Source organism: Dasypus novemcinctus, chromosome X (genome assembly GCF_030445035.2).
Source record: "Dasypus novemcinctus isolate mDasNov1 chromosome X, mDasNov1.1.hap2, whole genome shotgun sequence".
NCBI lineage: Eukaryota > Metazoa > Chordata > Mammalia > Cingulata > Dasypodidae > Dasypus > Dasypus novemcinctus.
The window spans coordinates 56,354,516-56,375,663 of record NC_080704.1 but is presented as its reverse complement, the minus strand read 5'-3'; the positions used below and the strand labels follow the sequence as shown (position 1 = coordinate 56,375,663).

General features: G+C 51.5%; 2 protein-coding genes across 7 annotated transcripts; both read right to left on the bottom strand.

Annotated features, from left to right (window-relative positions):
* Positions 1–1,830: 1,830 nt before the first annotated feature.
* On the bottom strand, positions 1,831–8,407 carry EBP (EBP cholestenol delta-isomerase). Of its 2 annotated transcripts, none has more exons than XM_058292243.2 (5): positions 8,179–8,407; positions 7,191–7,515; positions 3,279–3,315; positions 2,928–3,058; positions 1,831–2,300 (listed from the first exon to the last, which is right to left on the bottom strand). In XM_058292243.2, the coding sequence occupies exons 2-5, from the start codon at positions 7,489–7,491 to the stop codon at positions 2,077–2,079; spliced, it is 693 nt and encodes a 230-aa protein (XP_058148226.1). In that variant the 5' UTR covers positions 7,492–7,515; positions 8,179–8,407; the 3' UTR covers positions 1,831–2,076. The 2 variants fall into 2 exon arrangements, with proteins under 2 accessions (XP_058148226.1, XP_058148227.1); XM_058292244.2 differs by having other exon boundaries at positions 1,943–2,300; positions 7,191–7,553; positions 8,179–8,305.
* Positions 8,408–9,538: 1,131 nt separating this feature from the next.
* On the bottom strand, positions 9,539–20,760 carry PORCN (porcupine O-acyltransferase). 5 transcript variants are annotated; one of them, XM_004455421.3, is made up of 16 exons: positions 20,610–20,760; positions 20,136–20,220; positions 19,709–19,881; positions 19,325–19,517; positions 18,829–18,872; positions 18,229–18,410; positions 18,003–18,133; positions 17,870–17,887; positions 16,519–16,533; positions 16,305–16,430; positions 16,034–16,134; positions 14,835–14,911; positions 14,653–14,716; positions 14,442–14,527; positions 13,232–13,342; positions 9,539–9,938 (listed from the first exon to the last, which is right to left on the bottom strand). In XM_004455421.3, the coding sequence occupies exons 3-16, from the start codon at positions 19,842–19,844 to the stop codon at positions 9,837–9,839; spliced, it is 1,386 nt and encodes a 461-aa protein (XP_004455478.1). In that variant the 5' UTR covers positions 19,845–19,881; positions 20,136–20,220; positions 20,610–20,760; the 3' UTR covers positions 9,539–9,836. The 5 variants fall into 5 exon arrangements, with proteins under 5 accessions (XP_004455478.1, XP_004455480.1, XP_004455479.1 ...); XM_004455423.3 differs by lacking the exon at positions 16,519–16,533; XM_004455422.3 differs by lacking the exon at positions 20,136–20,220 and having other exon boundaries at positions 20,610–20,737.
* Positions 20,761–21,148: the final 388 nt, after the last annotated feature.

Genomic DNA, 21,148 nt, shown 5'->3' with positions numbered 1-21,148 from the left:
GTTTAAGAAACATGCTCAAAGTCAAAAGATAGTAAGTGGCAGAGAGAGTAACCATTGCAATGGCTGGAAGGTGGGGTTGTCCCTAGAGCAAGGAGGCCAGCACGCCATAAGCAGAGTAAATGAAGGGGTGAATCACGGGATATAATGGTGGAAAAGTAAGTGGGGCGAGGTCATGCAGGGCCTTGGCCTCATGGTAAGACATTTATCAAAAGGTACACCATTAGCACAATCAGAGCCAGAGTTTGAACTGACATCCTGCTCAACACAGTTCACCTGAAGCCAGTCTACTGGTATCCACAGTTTTATTTTTCATTCTTTGCTATCTCCTCAAAATTCATCTTGTAGCCTAGGTGAATGATAGGGAGATTGTGGGGTGAGTGATAGGGGGTCTGTGGGTGAATGATAAGGGAGACTATAGGCAGGGATTCTTAATCAGGGGTCCGTGAGTTTGAATTGAAAACATTATTCTTGTGGGGACGTGTTGGTATGGGTGTGATATATTTGTTAAATAATACATAGCATAATGCGGACTTAGTAAGGGGTCTGTGGTTTCCACCTCACTGACCAAGGGTTCTGTGGAAAAAAAAGGTTAAGAACCCCTGCTGTAGGGTGAGTGGTGGAGGGGCTGTGGAGTAAGCGATGGAGGTATGTGTGTGGGGGAAATCATTGGGATCTCTGGGGTGAGTCTTTGAGGCGAATGAATTTTGGGGGTTGATTGGGATGAATGATGGGGTCTGTGGGGTGAGTACTGGGGTTCCTCTGGCTTGAGTGATGGGGAGTCTGTGGGTAAGGTATGTGAGGTCTGTAGGGTGAGTGATGAGGGTTCTGGGAGAGGAGTACTGGGGGATCTGTGGAGCATGCAGTGGGGTCTGTGGGCTGAGTGATGGGCAGTCTGGGGTGAATTATGGCAGCTGTCGGGTGAGAGATGGGGTCTACGGGGTGAATGAGGGAGGACTGTGAAATAAGTGACAGTTATGAGGAGTGAGTGATGGGTGGCCTGTTGGGGAGTGATTAGTCTCGGGTATGTGATGGAAGGTCTTTGAGGTGAGCTGGGAAGTGACTAGGGTGAGTGATAGGGGTTCTGTAGGGTGAGGGGTAGGGGAATCCGTGGAGTGACGGGTTTTGTCAGGTGATAGGTCTGTGGGGTGAATACTGGGGAGTAAGAGGGGTGAGTGATGGGGCATTAGTGGGGTGATAGGGACTGTGTAAGGTGATTGATGCGAGATCTGTAGGATGAGTGATGGGGCGAGTTCAAGGGTGAATATTGGGGGGTCTGGTGAGTGATGGACAATCTGTGAAATCGATGACTGGGGAGCCTATAGGGGGATAAGAGGGTCTGTGGGGTGAATGATGGGCCATCTGTGGTATGATTGATGGGGATCTATGGGGTATATGACTGGGATTATGTGCAGTGAATTACGGTATCTGTTGCACAAGTTATAAGGTCTATGAGGTTGATGGAGGATTGTGAGATGAGCGATGTGGGTTGTGTGTGGGTGAATAATGTGGGGTCTGTGGAATGAGTGAGGGGTATCGGGGAGGTATGTGTTGAGCTGTGTGTGGGGTGAGTGCTGGGGAGTCTGTGAGATGAGTGGTCTGGGGCCTTTTAGCTTAATGATGGGGCATCTGTGGGATGAGTGCTGGGGTGTATGTGCGGATGGAGGTTTGTGTGGTGAGTGATACGGGTTTGTGAGGTCATAAATGAGAGGTCTATGTGATGATGACAGGGACATGTGGGCCGAGAGATGGATGGTCCATCGAATGAATGATGGAGGGGTCTGTGGGCTCAGCCATGGGGCATCTCTGGGGTTAATAAAGATCTCTCAGAGCTAGAGTCAAGATCTTTTATTTCCTGATTTTAAAGACTGCCACCACTCACTACCACTCACCAGGTTCTCTTCTCTCCTTGTCCCAGTGGCTCCTGCCACTGGCTCCACATAATTACTGCACATTCCTCCCCCTCCCCCCATCCTGTCTCTGGCTCTTTTCATTCCCACCCATCAGCCTGGGGGAGCGGGATTTGACTCTTCTAGCAGGCAGTGAGTTCCACATCAGCCAGTGTTCAAAGCCGAGCCATTAGTTCCGCTTGCTTTTGGCTTTTGTGGCCTTGGCATCCAGTGTGCTCTGGGCATGAGTGAGCTGCTTCACAGAATCAAGCACAAGCACTCCGGGCAGCACCAGCCAAATTGCATTCAAGAAAACAAAGTAGAACCAGAAGTGGAGCGGGTGGCCCAGCTCCCCATGCTGGAATCCATCGCGTTGCTCTGTCAGGAAGTAGAGTACATCCCCGTAGATCTGGCCTGTGCGAAAGAGGAGGAGAATACCCTGTAAGGAAGTAGGAACTATTCTACCCTCTCCGTTCTAAGGCATTTTCCTCAATTATCATTCAAGGTCTCAGAGCTCGGGATTCCTGAATTCAGAGAACTAAATATTCTGAAATCATAGAGCAGAAAATTCCAGAAGTCAGAAAGCTGAACATTTCTGACCTTAAGAGAGCTCATATCTCCAGGATTTAGGGCAGCTCAAAATTGCTGAATTTGAGAGAGCTCAGGATTCCAGAACTACAGAGAACTCATATTTCCAAAACTAGGGAAAGTGAATGATTTAAGAACATAAGAGGACTGAATCTCAGATGAAAGGAGCTCAGACTTCTGAACCTGGAGGAGCCAGGGGCTTCCTATCACCATAGACAACCTCATGTAACCTTCATAGGAGACTCTGTGATGGAGTTGGATGAATGAACCTTCCCTGCTTGAGGGTGCAGGCTCAGAGAGTGGAAGAAACTGTCACAGAACTTCAGGGGGTTTGTGACCCAGTGTGATTCAATCCTGAATGGGCACAATTGAGAGATCCTACCCACAGGGCTTCCCTGTGTCTGTGTCTCCCCCATCAACCCTCCCATGCCCAGTTGTAGGCCCCCTCCTCACCCACAGAGATCACGAGCTGTAGGACAAAGCGGTGGGGTTGTTGACGGAGAAAGGCGATCACCACCCACAGGCTGAGTGGTCCCCACATCAAAACTGTGACAGACTCCATGCATATCATGAAGTTGTCACCCCTGCAGGAGAAAGGATAGTGGATGCTTGACATCAGTATGTTCTGCCCACAGGGTACCCCCATTAGTGCTCCAGGACTCACTACCACCCCAAATCTCCACCAAGAAAAGCAAACACTTACATGATGTATCGGCTGTGTATGTTCTGCCCACAGGGTACCCCCATTAGTGCTCCAGGACTCACTACCACCCCAAATCTCCACCAAGAAAAGCAAACACTTACATGATGTATCGGCTGTCTCCCTTGGCATACTCTTTCCCTACAGAGAACAAGAGAGATACATGAAGAATAAAAGCAGAAAAAAGAACTTAAAATTGTGAGAGCTGGAGGCCCTTGTAAGAAGGAAGCCTTCATTACCTCTCCCTGCCTCAGTTTCTTCATCTGCAAAATGGGGTAGCTATTTGAATTCTACAAATTAATACAAAATCCAATTATGTTTTCTTTAAAGACTTATTTATTTATTCCTCCCCACCTCCTCGTTGTTTGCATATGCTGTGTCTGTTTGTTGTGTGCTGGTCTTCTCTTTTTAGGAAGCACTGGGAACCAAACCTGGGACCTCCCATCTGGGAGGAAGGCACCTAATCGCCTGAACCACCTCCACCCCCTGCTTCATTGTGTCTCTCATTATGTTTCCTCGCTGTATCTCTTGGTTGCATCATCTTGTTGCGTCAGCTTACTGCACTAGCCCGTCTTCTTTAGGAGGCACTGGGAACCAAACCTGAACCTCCCATGTGGTAGGCGGGAGCTCAGTTGCCTGAGCTACATCCACTTCCCCACAATTATTTTGTTTCTATAGAAAACAAGATAAGTATGTGAACCCAGTATAGAACACTAAGTGTTGCTGCGATTGTTTGGTACTTAATAAATATTTGTGGAATGAAAAGATGGCATGAAGGAACCACAGAATACACAGATTCCCATGCTGCCGACAACAACAGAAGCAGACAAAAAAAAGAACATACAGCAAAGGGACAGAGAGAACAGACAACGGGGTGAGGGAGGGGAAGGGGAGAGAAATAAATAAAATAAAATCTTAAAAAAAATAAAAGGAAGCACAGAGAAAGAGTGAGATCAAGAGTGAAAGTGTGGGAAGCAGATGTGGCTCAGGAGACTGGGCTCCCGCTTACCACATGGGAGGTCTCTGGTTCGGAGCCCGATGCCTCCTAAAGAAGACAGCAAGCTGGCATGAGGGGCAGATGTGGCAAGCTGACACAACAAGAGATATAAGAAGAAGAAATATAATGAAAGACACAACAAAGCAGGGAGCAAAGGTTCCCAGTGCCTCCTAAAGAAGACAGTGAACTGACCTGACAGGCAGGCATGGCAAGCTGACTCAGCAAGATGATGAAGCAAGAGATACAGGGAGGAAAAACAATGAGATACAACAAAGCAGGGAGTGGAGGTGGCTCAAACAATTAGGTACCTCCTCCCACATCCAAGGTCCCAGATTTGGTTCCTGGCACCTCCTAAAAAACAAGGAAGATGAAAAGACACAGCAAGTGTAAACAACAAGAGAGTGGGGATTAATAAATAAATAAAATAAATCTTTAAAAAAAGAGCGAAATTGAGTACACAGTTGAACAGATGAATGATGAATTACATAGATGACTGCAAGAGTGAGCAGAGAAATCAATAAGAAAAAGACAGACTACCTAATGTAAATAAAGATAGGAAGGAAATATGAAAAGGTTCTTCACAAGAGGATTTCCAAATGGCCAATAAACATATGAAATGTGCTCAAACTTCCCTTAGGCACCAAGAAAAAGCAAATTAAAACCTTGAGGAGGGAGCAGATGTAGCTCAAGCAATTGGGCTCCTGTCTACCATATAGAAAGTCCGGGGTTTGATGCCCTGGACCTACTGAAGGCAAGCTGGCCCATGTGGAGTGCTGGCCCGCACAGAGTACTGCCCCACACAAGAGTGCTGCCCCGTGCAGGAGTGCTGACCCACGCAGACAGCTGGAGGAGCAAGATGACACAACAAAAAGAGATACAGGTGGCAGACTTGGCCCAGTGGTTAGGGCGTCTGTCTACCACGTGGGAGGTCCACGGTTCAAGCCCCAGGCCTCCTTGACCTGTGTGGAGCTGGCCGGTACGCGGTGCTGATGTTCACGGGGAGTGCCTTGCCACGTGGGGGTGTCCCCCGCATAGGGGTGTCCCCTGCGTAGGGGAGCCCCATGAGCAGGGGTGCGCCCCGTGGGGAGAGCTGACACAACAAGATGACGCAGCAAAAAGAAACACGGATTCCTGTGCTGCTGGCGGTGGCAGGGGCGGACAGGGTGGATGCAGCAGGTGGACGCAGGCAACAGACAACAGGGGTGGGGGGGAGGGGAGAGAAATAAATAAAAATAAATAAATCTTTTAAAAAAAGAGAGAGATACAGAGGAGAGACAAGAGACGCAGCAGATCAGGGAGCTGAGGTGGTACAAGAGAATGATCGCCTCTCTCCCACTCCAGAAGGTTCCAGGATTGGTTCCTGGAGCTGCCTAATGAGAATACAAGCAGACATAGAAGAACACACAGCAAATGGACACAGAAAGCAGACAACGGGGGGGGTGGGGGGGTGGGGCGGGGGATAAATAAATAAATCTTAAAAAAAAAAAAAAAAAACAACCCCAAGGAGCTACCACTCACATCCACTAGGATAATTAAAATTTAAGGAACATCTGACCATAGCAAGTGTCAAGAATGTGGAGGAACCAGAACCCTCTTATACTGCTGGTGGGAATGTAAAATGGTATAACCATTTTGGAAAACAGTTTGGTAGCTTCTTATAAAGTTAACCACACATAACCAACAACCCAGTCGTTCCCCTCCTACATAATTCCCCAAGAGAAATGAAAGCCTATGCCCACACACAACTTCTGTAAGAATTGTCCCAGCTGCTTTATTCATAATGCCGAAAAGGAGTATTGTTTATACCAGCAAAAGATTTGGGGGAAATGCCCATCAATACTGGACAAATCAAATCATTCTGAAACATCTATGCTTTAAAGGTTTTTTATGAATGACAAGGAGTGATCTCCAGGATACACTGTAAAAAAAAAGTAAAGTTCCGAAGTGTATATAGCCTGCTACCACTTGTGTTAAAAAGGCGGAAATAAAAACAGTAACGATAACAATAATAGTAGTAGTAGTAGAAGTGGCAGTAAACATAAGACATCTATTGTGTGCCAAGCCCAGTTCTAACTGCCTTATGTATATTTGGGTATTATTATTACCTTCCTTTTACAGCTGAGCAATCTGAAGGCTTTGTGTGTAATTTACGGGTACATAATTCTGGAAGGAAGCATAAGTGATTATCAGCAGTGTTTATTTGTGTGTTTGGGGAAATAAGGTGGATAGAAGGCAGATTTTCATGGTATACATCTGCAGCAGTTTGACATGGTTATGAATTCCAAAAATAGATATTGGATTATGTTTGTAATCTGATCTGTACCTGGGCATGACTGAGTTATGATTAGGGCATTGAGTCCCTACCCCTTGGTTGGCGGGGACTCACAGATAAAAGGCATGGCCAAGGACAGAGTTGGGGGTTTTCTGATGTTGGAGTTTTGATGTTGGAGTTTGATGCTGAAGAGCTGGGAAGTAAGCTCACAGAGGAAAGAGAAGCCAGCCCCAGGAAGGAAGGAACCTTGAACCCAGAGGAAAGGAATCCCCAGGAACGTAAAGAACCCAGGAAGCCTGAACCCTCACGGATGTCGTCAGCCATGTTGCTCCAAACAGACTTTGGTGAGGGAAGTAACTTATGCTTTATAGTCTGGTATCTGTAAGCTCCTACCCCAAATAAATACCCTTTATAAAAACCAACCCATTTCTGGTATTTCGCATCAGCACCCCTTTGGCTGACTAATACAACATCTTAAAGTGGATTTTTTTTTTTTACCCCTGTGGCATGATGACAACAAAAACAGTTAAATACATTTTAGAAAATAAAGGAGGGGAGCGGATGTAGCTCAAGCGGTTGAGTTCCTACTTCCCATGTATGAGGTCCTGGGTTCAATCCCTGGTACCTCCAAAATAAATAATAAGTAAACTAAGGAACGGAAGAAGAGTTGGTGGGTAGGTAGATATCCAAGCCAATCTTTGCACAGAAACCCCCTTCCCACAGCTCATGAAAGAAGTCAGGACTCACAGAGTTGGGATAAAAAGGCTTGGTCTCCAAGGAGATTCTCGTGGTAAAGGATGAACCACCCCTCGATCACCAGGTGAATGAAACCGCACACTGCAAACCAGCACAGGGACAGTCGACGCCAAGTCCCCAGTGGGACGACTGCAGCTCGACCTGACAGCAGCCATGTGGTCACGACTATGACCCCCGAGACGGAGAAGAGGCCAGCCAGGAGATGACAGGTGGAGAGGTCATTAGGCACAAAATTGTCTAGCCTCATGTGCTGAGGCCAGTAAGGGTGCAAGGGGCTGGCGATGGTGTTCATATCTTTGTAGGCTGACGGCTGTGCCTGGTTAAGAAGAGAGGAGAAAAAAGGTACAGACAAACCTGGCAAAGAGAAAGCACAGAATGAAATAGTAAAATCAAATCCATTAATCACATTAAATGCAAATGGACTAAATTTACCAGTTACTAGATGGACTAAAAGGCTGGATTAAAGATAATCTAATTGTGTGCTATTTTAAAAACTTGACTGAAATACAAGGCCACAGAAGGACTGAAAATTTGCTCCAGTTCTCCGGGACCCATTATTATGATGCAGTAGATACAGGAACCACTTGGTTCCTGCCCTCAGGGGTCGAAGTCTGATGGGGGATTCATATGACCCAGGCCTGGTCCCAGCTCTCAGAGGTCACAGTCTGATGGGGGAAACAAAGGGACCAGGCTTGGACCCATTACAGGGGTCACAGTCTTGCACCGTTCAATGGAAAGCTATACCCTTCCTGTAGTCCTGCCCAACTGGAGGGAGACAGATAATCAGAACCATGACCTCAGGGCCAGAGTTTGTAAAGCCAGGCCGGCTCCGCGGTAATGGCTCAGGCTGACAACACGCAAAAGAAAGAGGTGAGGAACAGGGAGAAGCAGGGCGGGCGGGGCGCGGGCGTGCCGCAGGCCGACCTTTCACTGCTGAGAGTTCGGGGATGGAATGGGGGACTGGGCGCAGAGCACTCACCTAGCAGCGCGGTCACCGCGGCCTCTCCTACAGGTTCTCTGCCTTCCTTAGGCTGGCTCGGGCGGCTCCAGAATATCTAGCAGAGGCGTTTCCCTTCACGGGCTTCCCCACCTCCCAGAGTGGAGCGTCCTGGGGAGACGGGGAAGGTGGCCCCTGACCAATAAGCAGCCTTCTCAGCACTGCCGGGCCCGCCCCCGCGCGCGGTGCCGTTTTCACTGTTGGTGGAGACCTAGTCAGCAGAGGGGCGGAGGCGGGGACGACCGCAGAGCGGTTAATTACAACCCGGAGTCAGTGAAGCGCCCACCGCCCACCCTTCCCCTCCCGCTGGATAAATCCGCCCTGCTTTGTCACCACTCACCTCCTTTTCTAGGTAGGGCGACTAATCGGGCAACCTCCTTTCCCCCAGTCCCAAAGCCCGAATGGTCAAGAAAACTGTTAATTCGCTAGGCAAATCAACAGATCACACTGCCCTCTGCTCCCAACCTCCGCCCCTCAGTCCTTAGGCTCTTCAGCGCTCAGAATTCCTGTCCTAACAGCAGCGGGTCACCCTTGCTCTCCCGACTTAAAGTCAGAAGTCCTAATCAGACCCCCCAGGCCCCTCAGTCCTGCGGGCCGAGTGGCATGATGACGCGCGATTTCCCTGTACCGGCTTTAAAGAGCCGGTAGGAACTCCGTAAGCCTTAGCCAATCGGCGCCCATGCCGCGCAATCAGAATTCAGACCCACAAGACCTCCTAACCAATAGGAGCCCAAACCCCTCCGTACTGAAGACTGATAAGCATCAACCCTTCATCTGTCTTTGTCTTCCCTCGCTGTCACAGTCAGAACAACCCATCAGAACGCGCATCCCAGGGAGTGAAATGTGGCTCAAGCAGTTGAGCACCTGCTTCCCAGATGGGAGGTCTGGGGGATCAAACCCCGGTGCCTCCTAAAATAAAAATAAACAAACAACAAGCAAACAAATGGGAAAAATAAAAAAAACCAAAACACCTATCTCAGGGGCACCAATGTGGCTCAGTGGTTGAGCTCCAGTTCCCAAATACAAGGTCCCCGGGTTCAGACCCCCAGCTACAGTACCTCAAAAAAAAAAAAAAAATGCAGATGCCTCCATTTTCCACCAATTAGACTCAGGCCTCCTTCTCATCCAACTTTCCAATCTGTGCCCGTGCCACGCTAATCAGTTAGGACCGGGCCACTGCCATCCTCGGGCTCATTATCCAATTTTGAATCATAGATTAACCCTGGACCAATCACAACTTACTCCCTCTTCATGGTTTCCAGCTTCTAAATCTTGATCCATGCTTTACCCTTTCCGCGCTCACAACCTAATCCCCTCTGAGCAGTAAAGAAAGAGCCTATCATAGCTTTCCTACTTTTATTTGACAATAACAAACTATATAAAAAGGGAGAAGGCGGGGAGACCCTGATCTCCCCCTCTTTGCTTCCCAGCATATCCTCCACCCCTAGGGCCCCAGCAGGGAACACTCCCTCCCCGCCTTGTAGTGGAGTGGAGATAGACAGGCATGGAATGATGTGTGTGTGCAGTGTGTGTGGGGGTATTGGGGGTCAAGGATGGAGAGGGGCCTGCCCTCATCCCCCATCAGAGCTGACGCCCTGAGGAGGGGTCTCGAGGAGGCTGTGAGGGTCCACAGATGTGCCTCAGCCTATGAGACGGTAGAAGATCCAGCATCCGAAAGTGACCCAGTGACTGGCCCAGCTGAGCTCTGACCACTTGTGGACAGTGTATGCCATTCCGTAGCCCTGTGGGAGAGAGAGAGGTGATGGTCCTGCTCAGTCAGGACAAAGAAGGTCTCAGGAAAATGCATCTCTTGCTCAAGGTCATTGCTGTGACTCCATGGTAATTCCAGGTGAGGCCCCAGAGAAAGGCCCGTGTACCTATAAAAGGTAAACCAGATTTAGGTTTTTGTGGGTTTTTTTTTCTTTGTTCTTTTGTGTTTTCTTCTTTTAAAAAATCATTTTGTAGTAAATTCGCAGTGATTTACAGCAGATTAGAGGTTACCGGGGAAAGGGAGAGTGATGATTAAAAAAAAAACATTTGAAAATAAGACAAGGCAGTCCCACTGTCTGGCCTGTAATCTTCCTAATCTATAAAGAGCTAACAGACATCAATGTCTTAAAAAGACAAAAATTGGCAAAGAAAGTGATCAAGCTATTCCTAGTAAAGGAAAAACAAATAGCTCTTAAAACATATGAGAAGGTGCTCTGCCTCACTTAAAATCTTGCCCCTATCAAACCAGCAAACATATCCAGGAGGTTTGAAAAGGCACCCTGTGCTGGTGGGGCAACAGGCACATTGCCAGTGGGAGGGCAGGAGGTAACTTCTCCATTTTGCAATCAGGAATAGATCCTACAGTTGTAGCTGCACCTGTGTGAGTATGAGGTTACCTGCTGCAGCACCATTTGCAATAGGAAAGGACTGGAAACCCTTTGAGTGGCTACCAATAAGGGGCAAATTAAATAAACTATGTCACATCCTCACAATGGGAAAAAAAAAATGAATGAAGGGAGCAGATGTGGCTCAAGCAGTAGAGTGCCTGCTTCCTACATGGGAGGTCTCTGGTTTGATCCCTGGTGCCTCCTAAAAAAACAAACACTAAGCAAACTATTGGAAATAAACACAACAGCTCAGGGGAGCCATGTACAGGCTCAGTGGTTGAGTGCCAGCTTCCCCACACCCGAGGTCCCGGGTTCGATCTCTGGCCCTGGTACCTCAAAAAAAAAAAAGAAAATTAAAAAGAATGAGAACATTCTCTCCATACCCATGTGCAAGAGTCTCAAGAATTATAATGTGGAAAAAAGCAACCTGCACAAGAGTGTCTTTCATGTGCTACCATTTGAGTAAAATCCGGGGAAGAGGGGATATGTGGGCCTCCTGTGCCACATGGGTGGTGGGACCCATGACTGACAGTGAGGCCTTCCAGAAGCTCAACGTTCTGTACCATGCCACCCACTGCGTCCTGACACAGGACCCCAAGCACCAGGCACTGGTAAGGTTTTCCAGCCCCACGAAGAGGACCACAGCGATGTGGCTTGTCCTGCGGCAGGACCGCTCAGGGAAGAGGAACTTCTGTCATGGTTGCTCTTTCTTTCTCCATCCTGGGTCTGACTTGCACCCAGTGCCAGAGACGGCATAGGGGCCAGGGCTGGGCAGTATAGACCTACCCAGCTTGTGGGTGCAGCCAACGATTTCTCAGCGATCTCAGGCATCTACTCTGGGGAGACCGGCCTGAGGTCCAGCTGGGTATCCAGGCAGATCCCAAATCACCAAAGCACCTGCCAAACACAGCCCACCCCAGTCCAGCCCACCTTCCTAAGGAGAAAATGCAGCCTCAGAGGGCCAATCACCAGTGTTAGGTTCATCCTGTCTTCTCCCCAAATAAGGTTAAATTCTGTTGACAAAAAACAAAAAACAGGAGAGGGAATTAAAATGTATGTTTATATTTGCTTGTGTTGAAATTTTGGAAGAATGTTTTAATAAAATGAACAAAGGTGGGACGTGGACACGGCTCAACTGATAGAGCATCCGCCTACCATATGGAGGGTCCAGGGTTCAGTACCCAGGGCCTCCTGATCTGTGGTGAGCTGGCCCACACGCAGTGCTGCCACACTCAAGGAGTGCTGTGCCACGCAGGGGTGTCCCCCGCATAGGGGAGCCCCACGCGCAAGGAGTGCACCCCGTAAGGAGAGCCACCCCGCATGAAAAAAGTGCAGCCTGCCCAGGAGTGGCCCTGCACACACGGAGAGCTGACGCAGCAAGATGACGCAACAAAAAAGAGATGCAGTTTTCCGGTGCTGCCTGGTAATGCAAGCGGACGCAGAAGAACACACAGCGAATGGACACAGAGAGCAGACAACCGGGGGGGAGGGGGGGGGGCCGGGGAAGGGGAGAGAAATAAATAAAACAAATCTTTAAAATAAATGAATAAATAAATAAAATGAACAAAGGTGGTTGTCTGTTAAGGGCGCAGAGCGCAGTACTGGGAAGAAAGGGCCTGGGATGGGAGCAAGACGTTTCCCTGAATATCTTGAAAAGTGTTTGGTATTTGAACCATGTGATATACACTACTTATTTTTAAATATTTAATAAAAAGTTTTTTTAAACTTAAAGAAGAAGCATAGCCCAGATTTTTCACACTCAATTTGAATACAAATTTTAAAAATCGTTTTAAATGACAAAAACAATATGAAATAAAGTTTTGTTTTCAATAAAAAAGAGTACAAACTTTTTTAAAAAAGGAAGTAAAACTTGGATTTTGCAAGAGCCAAATTTCTAAAAGTTATCTACAAAATTGTTCACAATTGTAAGATACGGGCTATAGTTAGTAGCAATATTTTGACAACTTCTTTCATAGTTTGTAACAAATGTTTCACAACAAGGCAAGGTGCTGGTGGTGGGGTGATGTATGGGACCCTGTATGATGATATGCTTGTTTGTTTTGTAAGTTCACAACTTTTACTACACACTTATTGTTTACGTATGTTCATGTATGAATGATATACATCAATAACATTTTATTTTTAAAATGTTTTTAATTTAAAAAGAAGTAAAACCTGGAATTTGCATACTCAGCATGAATAAAAATAATATATACATGTTAATATAAATGTTTAAAGTAGATAAACCCAGAGTTGGTACCCTCAACCTGAGTAAAACTACAATATCTTTTTTTTTTAAAGTAAATAAGAACGACAACCCAGATCTTGCTACTTCTACTTACACAGAAAAGAAATGAAATAAAAATTAATAATAAAAAAAGTAACGCCTGGGTTTTGGACCCCATCTCTATAAAATACATCTATTCATTTAAAAGAAGTGAAACACCGATTTGGCCTGCTCCAGCCAAATTAAAGACCCAGCAGTATGAAAGGACCAGAAGGACAGTGAAAAGGACTGAGAAGCACTGCCTGCACCAGCTAAAGAAACCCAGCCTGGAGACCTCAGGCCTCGCTGCCCCACCTCGGTCCTCGCATTTCCCGTAAGTGGTGGCACCATCCCAGGCTAACCCTTCCGGGGTCCCAGGACTCCACCTCACCTGCTCCTCTGTGGTGTCGTCCACGTCCACATCGAACAGAGAGCCCAGGTAGGCCAGGTGGAAGATGGCCAGGGCCCCAAAAAGCAGGTTTAAGGCTCGCACCCCCAGGCCCTGTGCGGGGGACAGACAGATAGGCTCGACTGCTGGACCTGCTCGCTGTCGCCCCAGCCCCACCCGAGCAGGGGAGCCCAGGGAAACACACAAGATGCAGTGGGTCCGAGGAGTGGGGATGGCCAAGGTACCCCCTGAGGTATGAAAGAGATGGTTCAGACCCAATGTGGGGAGGTCAAAGGGTATCACTGAGGAGGAGGGGCCTGTTAACAGTGAGGGTGTCCAGGTCATGTCCAAGTTGGGGGGAAGTGAGAGTATTCAGGCAGAGGAGGAAGAATGGTGGGTCATGGAGTCAGGGCTTTCATGGTGAGGGACATCAGTTGTCGGGTGCGAGGACAAATACAGGGTTGTCTTCTTATTGCAAACAGAATGAAAACAAAACAAAAACAAGTCCCTACTATCACCTCTAGGGCCCTAAGGGGCGGGGGCCGTTGGCGACATCTCCACTCACCCCTCCCACCACCGTCCCCCCCACTCCTTGGTCACTCTGCTGGAGACACACAGGTCTCCTAGCTGTTCCTCCATATCCCGGGCCCACTCCCATCTCCGGGCCTTTGCCCTGGTGATTCTCTCCCTCACCTACCTCAGTTAAAGAGTGCAAAAGTGACCTCCTCCGGGAGGCCCTCCCTGACTTGCCAATTTAAAGCTGAAACTACCCAGACCCTGATATTTCCTGTCCCCTTTCCTGTATTTCTTTTCACCTTAGCGCTAATCCCCACGTAGCAAACGATCATGCTTCACTGGCGTATTTTTTTTACTGTCTCCCCCATTCAAAAGTTAGTTCCATAAGGACCGGGACTTTGTCCACCCCTAGCACCTAGTACAGTGCCTGGTACCAGCAGGTAGGCAATAAATATTCGCTGGGGGAAAGAATGCCAGGTGTGCATATACACAGGCGTGCAATAAATGTCTGGTCTAGAAATGGCTGCCGATGACTAGAAGCCAGGTTATGAGGACGGCTCAGGCACCGGAAGAGGAAGCCGGGCACCCTGAGAGAGATATAAGATGGGAACAGAAGTATCATTTTCTTTGAGGGGCGGGGGGGGAGGGTCCTGGGCACGAGGTCCACCCGCCCCCCACCCATCAGCTGAACCCTCACCAAGCGATGCTGATGTGAACAGTCTGGTGGGCACCGCTTCGACAAGACGCAGGCACTGAGGATCCGAGCCAGGCGCTTCCTGAGGACTGGGGTGGGTTGGGGGAGGGGGGGAGGGGATCAGGGTGGCCTCCGGGGATGGGGTTTCCAGTCCCTCACCAACCTCCTTCCACCTTGTCCAGGCCAGGGCCGCTGGGCTGAGCCCTGCACTCACCGTGCTCCACGTAAGTGATAAACGCCAGGGACAGCAGCACCGCCGCCAGGTGGAAGCTGAAGCCCTGAGGGCATCCAGGGTGGGGCAAGGAGATGAGCTGGGAGGAGACCTTGCCACCCACCCCCCACCCACCCCCCAGCCCACTGGCCCAGCTTCCACCCTCAGCCCTCAGCCCTGCTCACGTGCAGGAGGGCGCTGGCTGCATAGGTGACCAGCACAGCTGAGAAAGTCCCCAGGCGGAGTGCATTCTTGAAAACGTCTGGAGGGAGGAGATGTGGGTCAAGATACTCCTGAGATCCCTCCTGCCCTTCCTGGAAGGCCATAGGGCAGGATAAGGAGACCCACAACCTGTGGGAGCCCCCGTTCCCCCAGTTTAAACCCTCAAGATGGCTTCAAATTTCACAGGTCCCGAACGAGCTCTGGCTCATCTCTCCAAACCCAGTCCCCACCACCCACCCTGGTGTCAACCCCAGTTAGGCCAAGGTCAACTCCACTCTTTCAGTTCCTAAGGGTAAAAACTTTGATCCACTCCCCCGTGCCCCTCCCCACATCCTATCTCGGCAACTTCTGTCAGTTCCACCTTCAAAATTTATCCTGAATTTGACCTCTCCTAACCATGCCCACTGCCCACTGCCACCTCCATCAGTGGCTCCTGCAATGGCCTCCTCACCGCTTCTGCCTTTGCCCCCTTCCCAGTCCTCTGCTACAACACAAGTCAGGCATGGTCCTCCCCTGCTCTGACCCCTGCCATGGCTCTCATCTCCCTCAGACAAAAAACCCAAGTCATCCACGATGGAGGCCCTACAGGATCTGGGACCCTGACACCCCTCTGACCTCACCTCCTACCACTGTCCCCCTCACTCACTCTGCTCCAGCCACACTGGCCACCTAGCTGTTCCTCACATAAACCAAGCAACCTCCTGCCTCAGGACCTTTGCCCTGGTTGTTCCCTCCATCTGTTATATTCTTCTTCTACAAATTTACATTGTTAGCTCCCTCACCTTCCTCAGGTCTTTGTTCAAATGCCACTTCCTCAGGGAGACTTCCCCTAGTTAATTCATTTTAATTTGCAACCTGCCCCCTAACTGCTCCCCTCTCCCCTGGGCCAACACTCCTAGATCACCCTTACCTGCTTTATTTTTCACCTAGCTCTCATCACCACCTGAACTATTGTGTAGTTCTTGTTTATTATCTGCTCCATCCCCAGTAAAATACCAGCTCCTCGTGGGCAGGGGTGTATGTCTTTTTTTTTTCTCTCCCCAACATTATCTTCAGGGTCTAGTATACAGTCTGGTGCTCAGCAAGTATTTGTCGAATGAATGTGTGACAGGGCCAGGGCTGGGAATACCCGACTCCCCTGGATTGGTGACTTGTGACTCACAGTTATTTAGCCAATAAGACATGGGCAGATTCCAGCTTGTAACAACTTCCACCATTGACCGGGGCAGCTCCACGTTGAGTGGCTTGGACACTGTCAAGTCCCTGGGGGCAGAGGAGACCTGCAAATCCGCTAGGGATCTCAACCCATCTGATTTCCACACTTTTTTCTTGGCCTTTCCCTTCCCCGGGAGCACCCCCCCTCCTCCCTGTGCTCTTCTAGGCAGCACCCTATGGGACTGGAGGGTGGGAAGGGGGCCCTCAGCCCTCCTCACCATTCCAGGTGATCCTTCTCCTCGGTGAAGCCGGCCCCTGCCAACGTGGCTGTGGCCTCGGACAGAAAGCCCACAAAATAGTTGCTGAAGTGGAAGGAGACAGCACTTTCATAGGCTCGCAGCCACCTGGGGAGGAAGGAGAAGGGGAAACAGGTGTCACGCCCAGGCCCTGGCACGGCACCCCCCCATCCCCGACTCCACTGTGTGGACTCACCTTACCATGGTGCCCCTAGGGCCCCAGGGGTCGGGAGGGCAGCAGAGAAGAAAGGGGAGAGAGTCAGAGAGGCCCTGGGAGTTGGCACAAGTGGTTCATAAACAAGACAGACAGAAACATAGCAGCAAGAGGTGGACTACAATGGTCAGCACGCAGACACACACCATGGGACAGTTTCCTGTGGATTAAACAGCTGCGCAAGCTGTCCTAAAGTATGACATGGTCCTGCAGCCTGACGTGGCCAGGCATCCAGACACAGCCATCGTCAGGGGCCCGACCTCACAAGCCCGGGACCCTGCCACAACCTCACGGCCAGACCCAAGCACGATGAGACTTCCCAGCGTCATAGTTCTTTAACCCGACTCATTGACCCCGAGGCAGACAAAAATCCCTTCAGTGAGGCACAGAGACCACCGACCGCTGCCCCTCCCGCACCCACACACCCAATTCTACAGTCAAGCACGGTCACCCTGCCAGTTTGCACAGTCAGATGTTGTAAAAAAAAAAAAAAAAAAAAAAAAGCAGGCGGCATTCTGCACTGAAAAAGCCTGAAAAAGCCTGGATCCCGGAATTTGGCCTGGGTTTAAGGTCTGGCTGCCTCGGGGGTGGGGGTGGGAGGTGACACCGGGCAAGTCACTCCACCGTTTGGAGCCTCATTCAGCATCAGGCATAACCAGTGGCCATTAGGGGAGGGGGTGGTTTGTAGGGAAGGGGTGTCACAATCAGACAGATCAAATCCTATAGTCAAACCAGAGGCAGACAGTGGATCCCACGAACAGGCACAGGCACGTAGTTGGTTAGACCATGCCAAGGAGCCAGACAAAGCAGACACACAGGCAGAATCACAAACAGGCACACAACACACCACGGTCAGACATAACAGGTCAGAATCGGCAACACAGACTCATCCAGGGACAGCTACATACCCTATTGTTGATAATGGCACAGCCAGATGGCTAGGACTCAGTCCCACGTTCAGCAAGGCACTTGTCAATAGGCCAACTACCCATACCTCCCCCGAGCCAGAGTCACAGACAGGTCGGCGGCACCAACCAACACAGATTTGTCACTTCCCATCAGTTACATAAGTTGCTTCTAATGGTGAGACAGCGGAACAGATGGACAGCCAGACACGAGATGTGTCAGAGTGCCAGTTGTACATGGTGTCATACACTGAGCCAATCTTGGCCAAACAGGCAGCCACAGACGGGCACCCACTCTCTGTCTAGTCATGGGGTAGACAGCAAGCAGATGCAGACTTACAGAACCAATCAGTCCCCGATTGTGCTTCGCCACCCCCGCCCCCACCCTCAGTCAGCCCCACTCGCCCTTGGTACCTGCCCTCATTTACCTGGCTTTGCGTTTCTTGCTGTAGTAACAGAAGACAGACAGAAGCATTAAGAGACAGGCTCAGAGCTGGGGAGACCCCAGGTCCCTACACCACCCCCTCACTGCAGAGCAGAGGCCTCGAAGGCTGTGCTCACTTGCGAAGGAGACGGTCACCGTCCAGGGGGATGAAGTATGGGAAGAGGTAGGGGCCCACGCAGGTGGACAGCACAAGGCACAGCAGGGCCAGCACCAGGCTCCAGGCCACCTTCCGCAGCCATCGGCGGCTCTGTTTGGGGGTGGGGTGGGAAATCAAGGCTCCCTGAGCGCTGCCCCAGGGCGGTCCCCACTGTCCCTGCCCACCTTGTCCACCCAGGACCTCACCAGCGGGCGGCCTCGGACAGCCTGTAGGTAGCTGTGGAAGGAGATCCAGGGCCCAAAGACGATGGTGCCCACGAAGTAGAGGTAGCCCATGAATTCCACAGGGGAGGGCACCGCACCCACCTCGCCCCGGTCAAGGTCGAAGCCCAGAGACACTGCCTTCATGGCCACGATCATCTGGGCCCCTATGTATGGCGCCCATGGTCAAGTGGATGGGCAGAGAGCAGGTCAGCGTGGGGGAGGGGTTGGATTGGGAGTACCACGTGAGAGGTGGTAGGGAAAGGGAAGTGTGAGGATGGACAGGTGGGCATGGGATCAGACAGGCAGGTGGGCAAGTGGGTTCAGGACAGGTGGACACCCCCACTCAAGCGCCAGGCATGTACACGATGACATGGCACAGACAGACTTGGGGGATAGGGGGGAAGGGCGGGCAATGGACATGGTAGAGAGAGACAAGGGCGAGGGGAATCTGAGACCTACATGTCCAGTAGGGTGGGCAGACCCAGGAGGAAAGTGGGGAAAGAAAGACACAAGGTGGGGGGAGTTAAGAGGTGTGGGCTGGGGCAGAGGGTTGGGGCAGGTGCGAGGGGCAGGGCTGCCTACCTCGCATCTTGTGCCAGGTCACGGTGTCCACCATGTGCATCTCACTGAGGGAAGAGAGGTGGTGGTCTTGGCCCCATGACCCCCCAGGCCCTCAGGGACATCAAAAGGTGGAAACCCAAGGTGCAGAAAGTTATGCCTTCCCTTGTCCTGCACAACCTCATGGAGGAATGAATCTCCTGGACTCCCTCTTTCAGGGGAGCCCAGGCCTTCCTCGTTCTGTCTAACCTTGCAGACGAACAACTTTCTCACGGTTCCTCCTCAAAGAGGTTCTCGTGCTCTCCCTGTCCTGTGTAACCTCATGTGAGAACAAGATTCCCAGATTCCCTTCTCCAGGATCATCCAGCACCCTCCCTGTTCTGTGCTCCCCTCAGAGAAGAATGAGTCCCCCAGACACCCTTCTTCAGGGAATCCCACACCCTCCCTGTACCTCATGAGGAGGCACCCAGCCGCCCCTTCCATCTGACAACAGCATGAGAATGAGGACGTACACCCATACCCCATGAGTAGGTAGATGAGGATGGTGACAGAGAGGAAGACGCCACGATGGGAGGAATGTCGGCAGAGGAAGAGCACGAGGTAGCACAGGAGGCTGAGCAGCACGACCCAAACCATGTGCAGCTGGAAGAAGTGGTAGAGGCTGAAGAAACCACCTGCCACGGTGCTGGCATGTTTCAGGTAGGATGGCAGCCCTTGGGGTAAGAGAGAGAGAGAACAAGATAGGGAATTGGTGGGCTGGAAGAAAGGGGAGGGCAACCCGGGTAGTTGGCACAGCCTGGGCTTGGCCAGGTTGGGACAGAGCGGGGCCTGGCTTGACATGGCAGGTTGTGGCTTTGTCACACTTGGCAGAGATGAACGTTGTAGGTGTGATCCTGACACTTACCGAGCCTCCAGAGGAGGCGACAGGCGAGGCAGATGGCAAGGAGCAGCCAGATCTGGTCAAGGCCCTGCTGGGCGGTGGGCAGGAGACAGCCCTGCAGCAGCTGCTGGAAAAATTCCTGGCGGCTGAAGGTGGCCATCGCAGACCCCCACGGATGGATGGACAGACGGAGAGACCTGCCAAAGTGTGGGAGGGGACGGACAGAGAGGGAGCTGGGACGTCCATGGGGCAGACCGGTGCTCAAGGGATGACTTGAGCACTCAGATTTCAGTTTGGGGCTGCCCAGCTCTTGGAGAGACCGGGACGGGGTGGGGGTATGGGGCGGGGGTGGGGTGGCGGCTGGAGGAGGGTGTGAGCGTCGGGTACATCAGACTGAGCGGTCAAGTGTGTGTGGGAGGGGTGTTGTGGGAGCGCACACACACAGACTGACCTGCTGTGAATGGAGAGGACCTGTGTCTCTTGTAAGCTGTGAACAGCCGGGGTCCGATGGTGATTGAGTGGTGTACATTGTAGGCCTGTATATGAAATGGGGGGTGCGGGGGCTTCCTGGTTGCCAAGGCATAGAACCAGCTTGGATGGCTCCGTGTGGAGGGCAGGGAGGGGAACCCTGTGACATTTGGGGGCCGTGTGCATCTCTCCTTGTACAGGTTGGGGGGGTGTCCTGTATCCCTGAGCGCCCCATCTCACCCCCCACCCCACCCGTCCTCTGGCGACCTCCAACAAAGCCCGGTCCAGGTCCGGGGGCTGCAAGGAGGTGGAGGGGAGGGGGAGGACAGAGTGGGAGGAGAAGTTGGAAAGGTGATGGGGAGGGGGCCCCAAGACACCGACCAAAGCCTCCGCGCGCGGGGAGGCCGGAGCAGGGATGGGAGCGAGGGAGCCGCGCGCGCACTATTTGGCAACCCACCTGGCAGGAAGAAATCCGTGGTCCTAGGGGCCGGGGACGCACCGCCGCCACCGCCGTCGCCGCCTCCTCCGGGCAGCCTACCCCGCAGGCCTCAAGGCCGGGACCAGCTGCGGCTCCCAGGGCGGCACGGAGAGCGGGCCCTTTAAAACCCGGGGAGGCCCGGCTGGCAGGCTCGGCCAATGAGAGGGCAGGAGCGGGGCGGGGACGCAGGAGGAGGGGGTGCAGGAGGATAGAGGGAAGGAGGAGCGGGAGTGTCGAGGGCAGAGGAACGGCGGCGGGACGTAGGCGCGCAGGGCATTCGCGCTCGCACCTTTCCGGCTCCTGAGCATTCAGAGCCGGCGATTCCGTGGCCGTCCGAGGAGCAACGCCAGATTTCGAATCCTGGCAAGCCGCGGTGGGAGAGATGGGGGAGGGAGGAAGAAGACGAGCCCCGTCTACCCCACCTCACCCTCGCTCCTCATCCCGGCGCGCGCTCTCCACCCTGGGGCCCCATTTCACAGACGGGCAAATGAAGCCTCTCTTTTCCCCCATCTTTGAGG

Bases quoted from the DNA above. Each gene is read 5' to 3' on its own strand.
- PORCN (XM_004455421.3), bottom strand. From the start codon at position 19,844: ATGGCCACCTTCAGCCGCCAGGAATTTTTCCAGCAGCTGCTGCAGGGC. The intron at 18,134-18,228 runs GTGAGGTCCTGG...ACCCCCAAACAG, and splicing joins CTGTCCGAGGCCGCCCGCTG to AGCCGCCGATGGCTGCGGAA. The intron at 16,135-16,304 runs GTGAGGAGGGCT...CTCTGCCCCCAG, and splicing joins GAGAAGGATCACCTGGAATG to GGACTTGACAGTGTCCAAGC.
- EBP (XM_058292243.2), bottom strand. From the start codon at position 7,491: ATGAACACCATCGCCAGCCCCTTGCACCCTTACTGGCCTCAGCACATG. The intron at 3,316-7,190 runs GTGAGTCCTGAC...TGTTCTCTGTAG, and splicing joins AGCCTTTTTATCCCAACTCT to GGAAAGAGTATGCCAAGGGA. The intron at 2,301-2,927 runs GTGAGGAGGGGG...TCTTTCGCACAG, and splicing joins ACAGCTCGTGATCTCTGTGG to GCCAGATCTACGGGGATGTA.